This window comes from Populus euphratica, unplaced genomic scaffold, assembly GCF_000495115.2.
Source record: "Populus euphratica unplaced genomic scaffold, PopEup_1.0 scaffold46.1, whole genome shotgun sequence".
NCBI classification, from domain to species: domain Eukaryota; kingdom Viridiplantae; phylum Streptophyta; class Magnoliopsida; order Malpighiales; family Salicaceae; genus Populus; species Populus euphratica.
The window spans coordinates 1,427,320-1,439,421 of record NW_011499852.1 but is presented as its reverse complement, the minus strand read 5'-3'; the positions used below and the strand labels follow the sequence as shown (position 1 = coordinate 1,439,421).

The following is a 12,102-nucleotide window of genomic DNA, read 5'->3' as shown; positions in this document are numbered from 1 at the left end:
AATTATTGTTTAAGTGAAAGTGAATTTAATTATATTAATACTTGTATAACTCTATAATATAAATTTTAAATTATAAAAATAGATTTGGTACTAAATTTCAAGTTTACACTAGATAACTTAAAATTTTAATTTTAAATTTTAAAGTCTTTTTTAATTGAGATAAACACATTAAAGATCATACACTATCATGGTTGAAGCTTGAGAATTGGATGAAGTGGTTGTATTATGTAGAGCATATATGAACCTGAGTGATACTATACTTTAAAAATGCAAAGGTAATTAAATTTTTTATTTTAAATTAATATATTTTTAATATTTTAAAATTATTTTAATATAATAATCTCAAAAGTAATTTTTTAAAACTAAAAAAATTATTAATATACTTTTTTAAATAAAAAATATTTTAATTACCTTTGCAAACACGCTCATAGGAATTCAGAAAGTTATTCTAGAAGGTGATGCTGACGTCGTCATTGAAGCTGCAAATCGTAACCAAACACACCTTAGTGTCTCTGCAAATGTGTAGCAGGTACTGTCAGACTAGGCACGGGTGTAGAAGAGGCAAGGCCACCTGTTTGGGAATATAATTCTAATTATTTTTTTAAATAATTTTTTTATTAAAATAATATTTTAAAACAATCCAAAACATAAAAAAAAAAATTAAATTTTTTAAAAATACAATTTATACCTCAAACGTTTTAAATGAACTATAAGCAGGAATCTTGATTCTGATCAGTATCTTTACTTCAAGATTGGGTCCCAACAAATACGTAGAAGACAATCTTGAATTCATTGTTGAATAAGTGAACATCTATCCATCTTCGACGGAGGAAAAAAAACACAGGCCACTTGCTAAAAGACTGGAGATAATCTTTGCTTCCTCTTAAGCTGAATAAAAGAAATCACGTTTGAATGGCACGTGGTTAAGCTTGAAAGGATGCAACCAGCCAGTATGAGTGTCTTGATTAACCTTTCCTCAAAATATCATTCATGGTGGTTAAAACAAATATGATGATAGAAAGGCAACGCAAAAATAAACTTAAGTGGTCAAGTGAAGTCATAAGCCCGCTTGGCAGAATCCAGAGTATTTGAGAGAAGCATGGAGATTGTCATGGGTCCAACTCCTCCAGGCACGGGAGTAATGGCTGACGCCACCTTCGATGCTTCTTCATAGCAAACATCTCCAATGAGACGGTAGCCATTCTCACAGCTGGGGTCCTGCCCACCAATATGTCCAAATCTGTAAAATATCTATAAAAACAACTGCCTCCCCACAATGAATTGCACATCAATTACTGGCCTTGTCCCATTTGGTTGTCAAAAATTAATGAAAGAACTTATTAATGGTTGTTTCTTTAGAATGGTTTAACCACAAAATGCTGTTCGTCCATTGAAAATATATGCTAGCCTTTGACAAAATACAAGCAGAAAGAAGTTGGAATATTTACCTCCACTGGGAAAGTTCCTACATCAATAACAACAGCACCAGGCTTTAACCAATTGCCACGGACCAGATTGGGCACTCCAGCAGCAGTAACAATAATGTCCGCTTCCCTTGCAATCTGCTCTGGATTCTTTGTGAAAGCATGTATAATGGTGACAGTCGCGTGATACCTCTACAAAACATTTTCAATGAACTATTAATAAAACAATGCAAGTAATTATTTGTCCCAAAAAGAAACAGTGAAAGTGCTGATTAAGACGAGGATTTAATTATAGCAAACATGGAGTACCTGCAACAGCAAGGATATGGGCAGTCCAACTATGTTGCTTCTCCCAATAACCACGGCATTCTTTCCCATTATTTCAACACTGGACCTGATTAATAGCTCAATGCAACCCTTTGGAGTGCATGGGATGAACAACGGTTGCCTTCCTCTCATTGCAAGGTTCCCCATATTGAGTGGATGGAAGCCATCCACATCCTTTTCTAACTTGAGCACATTCAAAATCTTCCCCTCGTCCAAATGCTGGCCCATAGTACAAATGTTTTAAGTCATCCATAGAACACCAACTTCTCAAATAGGCTTGCATAAAATCCTGAACTATTTCAATGCTATATGAGTAGCTAACATGACCAACTATCACAAAATGCTATTGTCTGGTATTAGATATCCCATAGTAAAAATAAATTCATTATGCTGTTGTGAGGAATTTTGTACACCTAATCAAATATCTTACAGCAAAATGCATTAAGGTGTAACATGGAGTAATCAAATATCTTACAGCAAAATGCATTAGGTGTGACATGGAGATCATCATCATCATCATCATCATTCCAAGGTACAAACTTCAAAGTAGTAGACCGCTTACTCTTCAAAACAAATTACTTTGACATGGGAAATATGAAAGGACAAAGCAACATGTATTGGCACCAAAATCCGGCATTACTAGATGATAATGAACCTCAAAATATTACTAAGATTTTCAATCACAGGGAAGGGAAGCCAAATATAGGGATAAGTGTGGGATCCATGTATTCGCACCAGAGTCAGGAATGAAAGCATAAAACAGCCAAAGCATTACAATGATGGTGAGTGAAAATTACTTGGGGCAGAGGAAGCTGCACAAGAATACCATGAATAGATGGGTCCTCGTTAAACGTGGACAAAGCATGAATAACATCATCTTGTTTACAATCTTGGGGGAACTGTGTGACAAGAGACTTGATTCCAGCATCCTCGCAAGCTCTAACCTTGTTGCGAACATATGTAAGAGAGTCCCTTCGGTCGCCCACAAGAATTACTGCCAAGCCAGGAACTTTTCCAACGTAATCCTTCATCCTCCTAACCTGTTCAGCAATTCTGAACCTTATTTCATCCGCAATCAACTTGCCATCAATTACAAGAGCAGAAGAAGGGTGGTCCTTAGCTGTGCCTGTGTATTTAAAATAACAGAATTAATAGAGATTTAATTTCTTTCTAGCTATTTATTGAAAAAGATAGGGAAAATGACTAACAACAGTTCTTGATTGGTGGGGATGATGGAGGCCAAATGTCAGGGAGGTCAAGAGAGAGTAGAGATGAAGGAAACTTAAGAATTGGGCTGCTACTTATTGATGATGATGATGATGATGATGATGTTGTAAAGCAATTGTTATTTACTCTTTGGCCGATAATGTTAATAAAAACACTTGTCCTCCTCACTATCATCATCGTCGTCTTCGTCTTCTACCACTCTCAGCTGGGATGCGCTTGAACCTAAACCCTAAACCTCATTTTCACTTTGATGGCGACGATCAATCTTTTTGTTAGAAGAAAAGCTAGCTTATGACTGACTGACATGTCACCCACTACTGCTGCAGCCAGTGACTCCAACTGGGCTTTTCTTCTCCAGGGTCTAGGAAAATAGAGTTTTGGGCTTCTGGGCCATTTCCCACTCCAATACTATTTGCTGCTTGAGGCCCATATTTCCCAAACTTGAGTATATATGATCTCCAGGCCAGCACTGATTGCATGCCAAGGTGGTTTGTTGTTTTTTTTTTTTTTTTGTGAGATGATAGTTCTCCTTTTCCTTTACAGAGATTTGAGCTCTCTCTTTCTTTTTCTTTTTTCTCTTTGTGTTTTAATTTTGTTTAGAGTTTGCAGGAAGAGAGGATTTACTTACCAATCTGATGACCTGCAACCTTGAAAGATTAGCAATCTGGCATTATTTGCACTCCTCTTAGCGTTCATGTGATTTGTAATGATAATTCATCCCGCGAGTTGGAGTTGGACCATTTTCTAGTTATAAGTATCCTCAATAAAATAAAATGAAGAATCTGAATCTAAATATACACTAACTCAAAAGTTTCCAAGCTATTGAGTTATCAAACAATTTATCAAAATTAATAAAAAAAATTCATTAATAATTTCAATGAATAATTCTCATCAATAATTACTAATGAGATTTTTTATGAAATAGAGAAAGTAATATATATATATATATACACACACACACATATATATACACACACACATATATACATATATATGTATGTATGTATGTATGTATATAAGCATGTGTGTATATATATTGTCAATGATTCTGAAGAAAATTCCCTCTAAAAAAATAAATGAAATAAAACTCGATAGTCCCTTCCCTTTTTCTTTTTCTTGCCAAAAAAAAACATACCCCTCCCTATTTTCTTATAAAGTATAAATCCAACCATCCTCGATGTCATCCTAAATCAATCAATAGTGTCAAAATTTTCTTTTTTGTTAAACTAACTTTTTTTTTACTTATTTATGTTGTAGGTTAATTTATTAGAATAAAACTTGTATTATTTATAGTTTACTTGTATATATCAATGCTTTATAGTTTTTCTATTGAGAATTTTATTATATTAATATATAATTTGCATTTTAGAGTTTGTTTGAGATTAGAAAGAAATTGATTTCATTTGCCATTTAATGAAATTAAATTTAATTTTATAACTTAGGTGTGTCATATAAAATTTAAAGAGATTTGGGGCATTAATTTTTTTTAATTGATAATAATTAAAAGGTATCAATTTAGATTGAATAAGTTTGAATTGAATAAATGACGGATAATTAGCAAAGTATTGATTATTTTTTGTTAATTTTGTTGTTTAGTTCACACTTTAACGCAAGATTGGGTTTGTATAGAAATGATAATTAATTATTGGACTGTGAATTTATTTTGAATACTTGTTTAAATTTTGAATTGACAGTTACATTATTAATAAATATTGTCATCAATATTCTATATAGGTTTCATAAGTAATGGATGGTTATTTTCTGATGCGCTAAGATTCTTCTGAAGGGTTGTATAAGCAAGATTATCTTAAAGAAGTTGAAGATTTTATTAATTTCTTACTTTATAATCAAAAGAATATTAGTAAGGTTGAAATTATATGTCCAAGTGTGAAGTATAAAAAAAAAATTTTCATCACAAAGATGTTGTGATGACACATGTACTTAAAAAATAATTCTTTGTGAAATACATATATTGGTTCGTACATGGAAAACTATACGTAACTCACAAAACCATATTAGAAATGATGGTTGAAGTAACTTCTTGTTCTAGTAACATATGTGGTTTATAGATGATAATAGTAAACCTTATAGGAGGATGATGATGAATGCAATGAAAATAAAAAAGGATTATTTAGTGAAGGTTAACGTAACATTTCTTTAGATGAAGAGCCAAATATAGATGAATCTAGGTTTTTTAATTTTTTTAAAGATTCCAATGAATCATGATGGAAGGAGTATACAACTCACAATAAATTGTTGGCTATTACACAAGTGTTTACGATCAAATCAAGTTATGGGTCGAGTGAGGCCGATTATGATAGAATTCTGGAGTGAGAGAAAAGCATGTTACCTGGAGTTAATAGGTTGAAAGATGACTTCAATAGAGCAAAACCCACGATGAAACCTCTTAGCCTAGAATACCAAAAAAATGATATATACAAACTTCATGTTGTACAATGGTGAATATACAAATTTTATAAGTGCAAAACTTTTCAGTATGTCTGGTATAAACTCAATAATAAAAGAGAAAATACATTTATTGCATATAAAAAATTGAGATATTCTCAATCATTTCAAGGTTCTAGTATAAACCCAATAATTAAAGAAAAAACACATTTATCGCATATAAGAAATTGAGATATTTCTCAATCATTTCTAAATTATAAAGGTTATTTATATTCTAAAGACTGCTCATCATATAACATAACATCATTCACATGATAAGGTGGGTGGGGTCATATTACACCCTTTTGATGATGAAGCTTATAAATAATTTAACATGATGAATCCTTAATTTTTAATGGGATTAAGGAATATACATCCTGGCTTCTATAGAAATAGATTTAATCTATTTGAATAATTTGTTGCACTGTGTTATTGGTCAATTATTTTATTAATTTACAACTTACTATCAGTAAAGTATGAAGCCAAAAATTATATCTTATCTATAGTCATAGCTAGTCTTTACAATAGCTAGTCTTTACAATCCATATATAAATGCAAATATTTATCTTTAACCGTTGATTAATAAATTGAATCAATTATAGTCAGTTGAGACTCTGATATATAATGTCTCAAGAAAATAAAATTTTCAAATAAAGATAACTTTGATGTGGACTATAATTGAGTTTTCTACATATACGATGGTTTCAAGTTGGCTTACACATGGAAAATTAGTTTATCCATATTGTTTAGATAATAATAAGACATTTACCTTAATCAATCGTGTTAAATCTTTTTTTTTCTTCTTCTTCTTCTTTTTTGTCACTAGAGGTTCTTTCCAAGTCATTATTGATTTAAAAACAACATAAAAGACTTCTTGAAATGTAAAGTTGAAAGAAATGTTGCATCGCTAGTAAAGTCATGCAAAAAAGTGTACGATATTGCATTTTGTTTTTATTATGGATAATAAAAATTCCTTAGTTTTGGTGTGACCCATGATTAGATAAAATGGAGTATTTTTATGATCTTTCTTGCAAAGACTAATGTTATCCTCTATAATTGGGGATGTGTGTGTGTGTTCCAAATTATGGCGAATTGACAACATTTTTAACATTGGTTTTACTCCTTTATTATAAACTCTTATTTTGCACTTTATTTTTTTTTTTTTCTTAACTCTTATTTTGCACTTTATTTTTTTTTTCTAATCTAGAGCTTAGGATCAGTTCTTTTAGAGAGATTTTGAGTACTATTTCATTAGTTTATTAGACCTTGTTTAGGAGTGCATCTAAATAAAGTATTGTTAGAATCCTAAAAGGTTTTGGGAAGAAAATCAGGGTTTGCACTAAAAGATGAGCAACAAAGCCTTAAAAACAAATAATTGATTCTTAACAACAATAACAAATCTCATATTAGTTATATGTTAAGTTCGTCAGTAAGTATCTTTTATTGGTTTTGTTTAAGTATATTTTCAATATATAATTTGTATGTATGTTAAGATTGATTTTTATTTTTTTATGCAAGTTTATTTATTTGCTTAGTAAGTGTCGTATGTGGACATTGAGGCGAGCTTACATGTGAAAAAAATAAAACATGAAAAAGAAGTCGCCACCTAATTTTATGATAACTAAGAACCCTAATTAAACTTTAGAGGTTCTCAGTAAAGAGATGATTATGTAATTGGAAAGACAAACATCATCCTATACATCTAACCTAAGGTAATTAGTGTTTGTTTTCAATGATAAATGTGTTTTAATATAGTTTGTTTAAATTGATATGTATATTATTCAAAGTATTGTCATTATCCACGAAACAAAGCAAAAAAAAAAAAAGCCTAGATGTTGGACCTTATCTTCTTGGGTTATTTGTGATATTATATTAATTGGCTCTATTATATATTAACATCCATAAAGCAGGGTCTATATCAAACCATCCCATCCTAGGTCTTTTATCATGTGATAGAATCATTTAATATAAGGTTGAGATATTTATAATCATGGTCAATTTACTAACTAACATTTAAAGGATAAAGTATAATTTTAGATTATTCCATCATAGGTTATTTAGAAAATGATGAGCATATTTATATACGAGACTTATTATATTTTGAAAAATTCATGTTATCCATCAAGTAGTGTCTAAAAAATAGGGTTCGCTATTAGACCATTCCATCCTAGGCTACTTAATAAATGATAAGGAATATCGAATTGAATTTATAAAATTGTGAAATGGAATAATTATGTAGTGATCGGATTTAATTAATATCCTAAAGATATATATTAATTAGTACTGTTACTCACTTATCGACATCCAAAGCAAAGGGTCTAATATTGAACTTTACCATCCTAAATTGATTAATAATTAATAGAAATAATTAATTAATCGATCAAATATAATTGATTGTATTACCCAATAATCAACATCTAAAAGACAATGCCTAGTATAAGACCATTCCATTTTGGTTCAATTAACAATTAATAAGAACGATTAATACAATGAAAATTTTATTATTTTTTTTATTAATCAACATCTAGAAGATAAGGTCTAAAATTAAACTATATCATCTTGGATTGATGAACAATTATTATTCTTGTAATGCTTTTTTATTTCACTTTTCTTTTACTAATTTATTTATAAACTTAAAAAACCATTGTTAATCCAAATTATCGCATACCTTTTCCTTCTTCATGACTACGTGGGTAGTATATCTTCACTCTTCTTAAAATGAAAGATATTATTTTAAAAGGTCTCAATTTGTTTGGTTTTTGGTTTGCATTGTTATCTTTTTTTAAAAAAATCTTTATCTCCGTCTTGATCTTGTTTAATGTCTTAAAACAAACATGTGCTTTCCTAATTTTTCTAGAAAGTTCTCCTACCTCTTTTATTTTTGTAGAGAGTTTCTTTACCTTTCAAATTTTACGTAAGAGTTCCCCTCTCGTAAGACAACTTTGCTTTTCCCTCCTTTTTTTTCTTTACACTTATTATTCTTAAACTAAACTAGTCCTTAATATTTTTCTAATTGCATTTTAATCAATTTGTTTTTTCTTTTTATTTGATTGATTTTTCCTTCTCTTCCTTCTTCTTTAATTTTTAATTTTTTTGGAAAAAAATTTTCAATAAAAAAAAGAAGCAAAATGGTAAAAAATTATGAAATGGCTAAAAAATGGTCAAATTGCATTAAAAACATATTTTATGAGAATCTTGGTATTTGTTTATATTTTTTCTATTATTTTAAAAAACATATTGAAAACATGGTAAAAAATGAGTGATGAGAATAAGCATGCCAAGTCTTTTGTTATGATTTTGAATTTACCATGCATGATTATAAACTAAACAAATATGATGCTCACTTGTCTACTCATCTAACATATTTTGGACAGCACCGAATAGTAATTAGTTTCTCTAAATATGTAAAAATAGAAATTTATTTGTATTGTTTTTAGTATCAATATTTCATTCTCATAAAAAAAAAAATCGTTTCTAAACCATAAGCTTCCGCATTTTATCTGTACTTAGGGAGAAGTGAAGAGTGTGCAGGATAAATCAAACACTACTTAGACTGGAGTCTTCCTGCTGAGATTTCACAAGATAATTCCTATAGGTGAAAATGTGAATCGTAGATCTGCACTCGAATTGTATAAGGCTCTCTGTAACTATGTCTGGTATGTAAGCCGAGGGCCTCTTCCAATAATATTGAAGTTATAAGATCTTTCTAATTAAGGCACAAAATTAAAGCATATACAGTACTTACTTTCAATTCATTACTACGTTTATGTTTGTTGGTATTAATTTATCTTCATGTGAATATTCCAGGCTTGAAATTAAACCCTTATCCATCGATACCTGTTTTTCTGGTAACATAAATGATAAACTACAATCAACTCATGAATATATATATTAAGAATAAAACGATCGGACCATTACAAGAAGAAAATAACAAATCATGATTAAAATCGCTGATTTCTTTTTGTGAATTGATATACAAATCACTTCTCCAGTTGCATCAAATCATTTATTTTGACTTGTTATATTCTTTGAGTTTATTGGTAGGTTTTGATTTATATATATAGTTCCTTAAGCTTCTTTGTTTTTTTTTTTCTTTTTTCTTTTTCGATTTATATATATAGTTCCTTAAGCTTCTTCTTTTTTTTTTCTTTTTTGGTTGAGAGAAGCTGATTTAAATATATATATATCAATGCACGAGATCCATTTATAATTGAATATACGAGAGACTCGTTGAATGAATGATTGGTGTTTTTTGGATGATTCCAAGTGAATTATATATGTAATACTATCATGTGATGAGATTAGCTAGCTATGACTATGTATGAACAGATCCAAGAGGAAAGTGATCATCATGATTTTGCTATACTCAGTTAAAGGCATGCGAATACAACCAAGAGGGATGGATCGTGTACATATTGTCTCATAATGAAATTGTTGTTCTATGATCAGTATGATTGCATGGATTTGTGATTGATTTCCTGGACCTGGATCGAACACCGAGACATGGAGATCCAGCAAGAACATGGCGATACAAATTAAATCAATGGATGGATGCATGCATGGTGGCTGGGCTAGCTGGTTTATATATATTATTAATGTACTTAAAAAGGATCGGCATGCAAGAGAGAAATTTAACGTATGCTGTGAGCCGTATCCACTTTTCCCTGTTAATTTTATAGTTATGCCGTTGTTTTGTTGTAAAGCTCGAATGTTTGGTGGGAGTTCTTCCGTCCTTTTCCTATCAACACTGATTATCCTTTCTGTGTATGAATATACATTAATTTTAACGTAATGCGAATAACTTATCTCCTCCTCGATTGATCATGTGGATGCATGATCTACGATCTTCCTGCCTGCCATCACGTCTCAAATCACCACAAGACATGGTCATTCCTGTCTAAACCATGTCCGCCGCTTGCCACCCTTCCCAAATACAATCCATGCCCACCTGCATGCAGCTACAATATCCACAGTCCCTAGCTCCTCTTCTCCACAGGGATCCGGCTGCCAAGTACTGTGTAGAAAAAACCAAGAGGAAAAGAAGAAAAAAAGAAAAAGGAGGGGGTGTCAATAATTTGGTCATTATTGGATATTTATGCTTAAAAGTATAGAAGTGTTTGGTTGCATCCCATCCATTATATCTCGTACCTTCGCGAGTCCATTACCAGAACTAAACACAAGACATAATCGACGGATTTCGTCCTGGTGGACCCTTTGAATATCAATTATGAGTTCTTCTCTGTGGAAGCTGTATTTTTAAACAGTTGTTCGATTAATTTAAAGGCTTTTAGCTTGATGGTACGTTGACCCCATCGAATCTGACTAAATCTGGACATGATAAACACATCAATTCCTAGTTATCTAGCTGCATCTCAATTTCTTAATTAATTTAGAGTCAAGGGAAACAAAACAAACAAATGCTCCAGTTCTGTGGATTATTGTTTTGATAGATACATGTAAATCAAGAGGAAGAAGAGGAAAAAAAAGAATTCAAATAGTGATGGGGTTCGTGACATTCAAGCCCTAGGCTATTCATGCGTGATACATAATTACTCTCTCCATACTAATACATTAGAGTTATCTCTTTTTTATTTTTATTATTATTTTATTTTTTTAATTTAAGATTTAAATTTAATTTTTTTATTAATATAATATTTAGATCAACTTGCATACACGTTAATTAATTTCACATACTCTAAAATTATTAATTATATAAATTTCTAATAATTATTATATTAATAATTATAGAGCCCGAACTTAAAACTACTAGATAGGAGCAAACCTTGATCCATTAAATTCAATTTTTCTATTATATCCTTTGAGTCCAAGTTTAATGTATAATCCAGCAATGCTTTAGACATCCTAATGACACTACTAATTAATGAATGGTGTTTACAAATTAAGGGCTAAAAATAATAGGACGGGGGAGTGATAACTACACTTAGTTATAGAAACGATTTGTTAATTCATTCTCATAAAATAAAATTACGGTATGTTAATTTGTGGATCCTAGAAATTAAATGAATTTCTTTATAATAATAAAAAAACAGTTCGTATATTAATATATATTTAATATTATAGTACAAAGTGTTTTTAAAAAATATTTTTTAATTAAAAATATATTAAAATAATATTTTTATATTTTTATTCTTAATATTAACATATTAAAAATATTTAAAAATATATTTTAGATAATTAACATATTAAAATTATTTAAAAATATATTTTAGATAAAAATTAATTTAAAAAGAGCATGAAAAAAAAAAAACAATAAAGAACTTCAACTACGAATAAGGCCTGGGAACAAGTACAGGGCCATAAGCCCAAACAAGAACATAAAGAAACAAATTGCTGGTCAGAATAGAACACGTGGTGTTTTATAATGGGATAATAATTGTTTTTAAAAATAATATTTTTGTAAAAGCTTTTAAAATATATAAAAATTTAATTTTAAACTTGAAAAAATTAAATTTTTCATAAACGCAGGGACAGCCAAAAGTTGCCGAAAACCTTTACCTCATGAAAATCACATTAATACCTGAAAGTGATAATTTAACATTAATCCGAGGGATGGAGAGTACATCACATGACACGTTCACAAAGAGTAATAATGCTGCTGCTGCTGCTGCTGCTGCTTCTAAATTTGGGAGACATGCACTCGCTGTTTTTCAAGAAATAT

The 12,102-nt window shown here is 30.2% G+C and overlaps 1 protein-coding gene across 1 annotated transcript; it reads right to left on the bottom strand.

Moving 5' to 3' along the window:
* Positions 1-773: 773 nt before the first annotated feature.
* Positions 774-3,277, bottom strand: LOC105121806 (Amino acid dehydrogenase family protein). Its single transcript, XM_011020608.1, has 5 exons — positions 2,960-3,277; positions 2,549-2,877; positions 1,734-1,970; positions 1,449-1,616; positions 774-1,218 (listed from the first exon to the last, which is right to left on the bottom strand). The coding sequence occupies exons 1-5, from the start codon at positions 3,153-3,155 to the stop codon at positions 1,048-1,050; spliced, it is 1,101 nt and encodes a 366-aa protein (XP_011018910.1). The 5' UTR covers positions 3,156-3,277; the 3' UTR covers positions 774-1,047.
* Between the last annotated feature and the right edge of the window lie 8,825 nt (positions 3,278-12,102).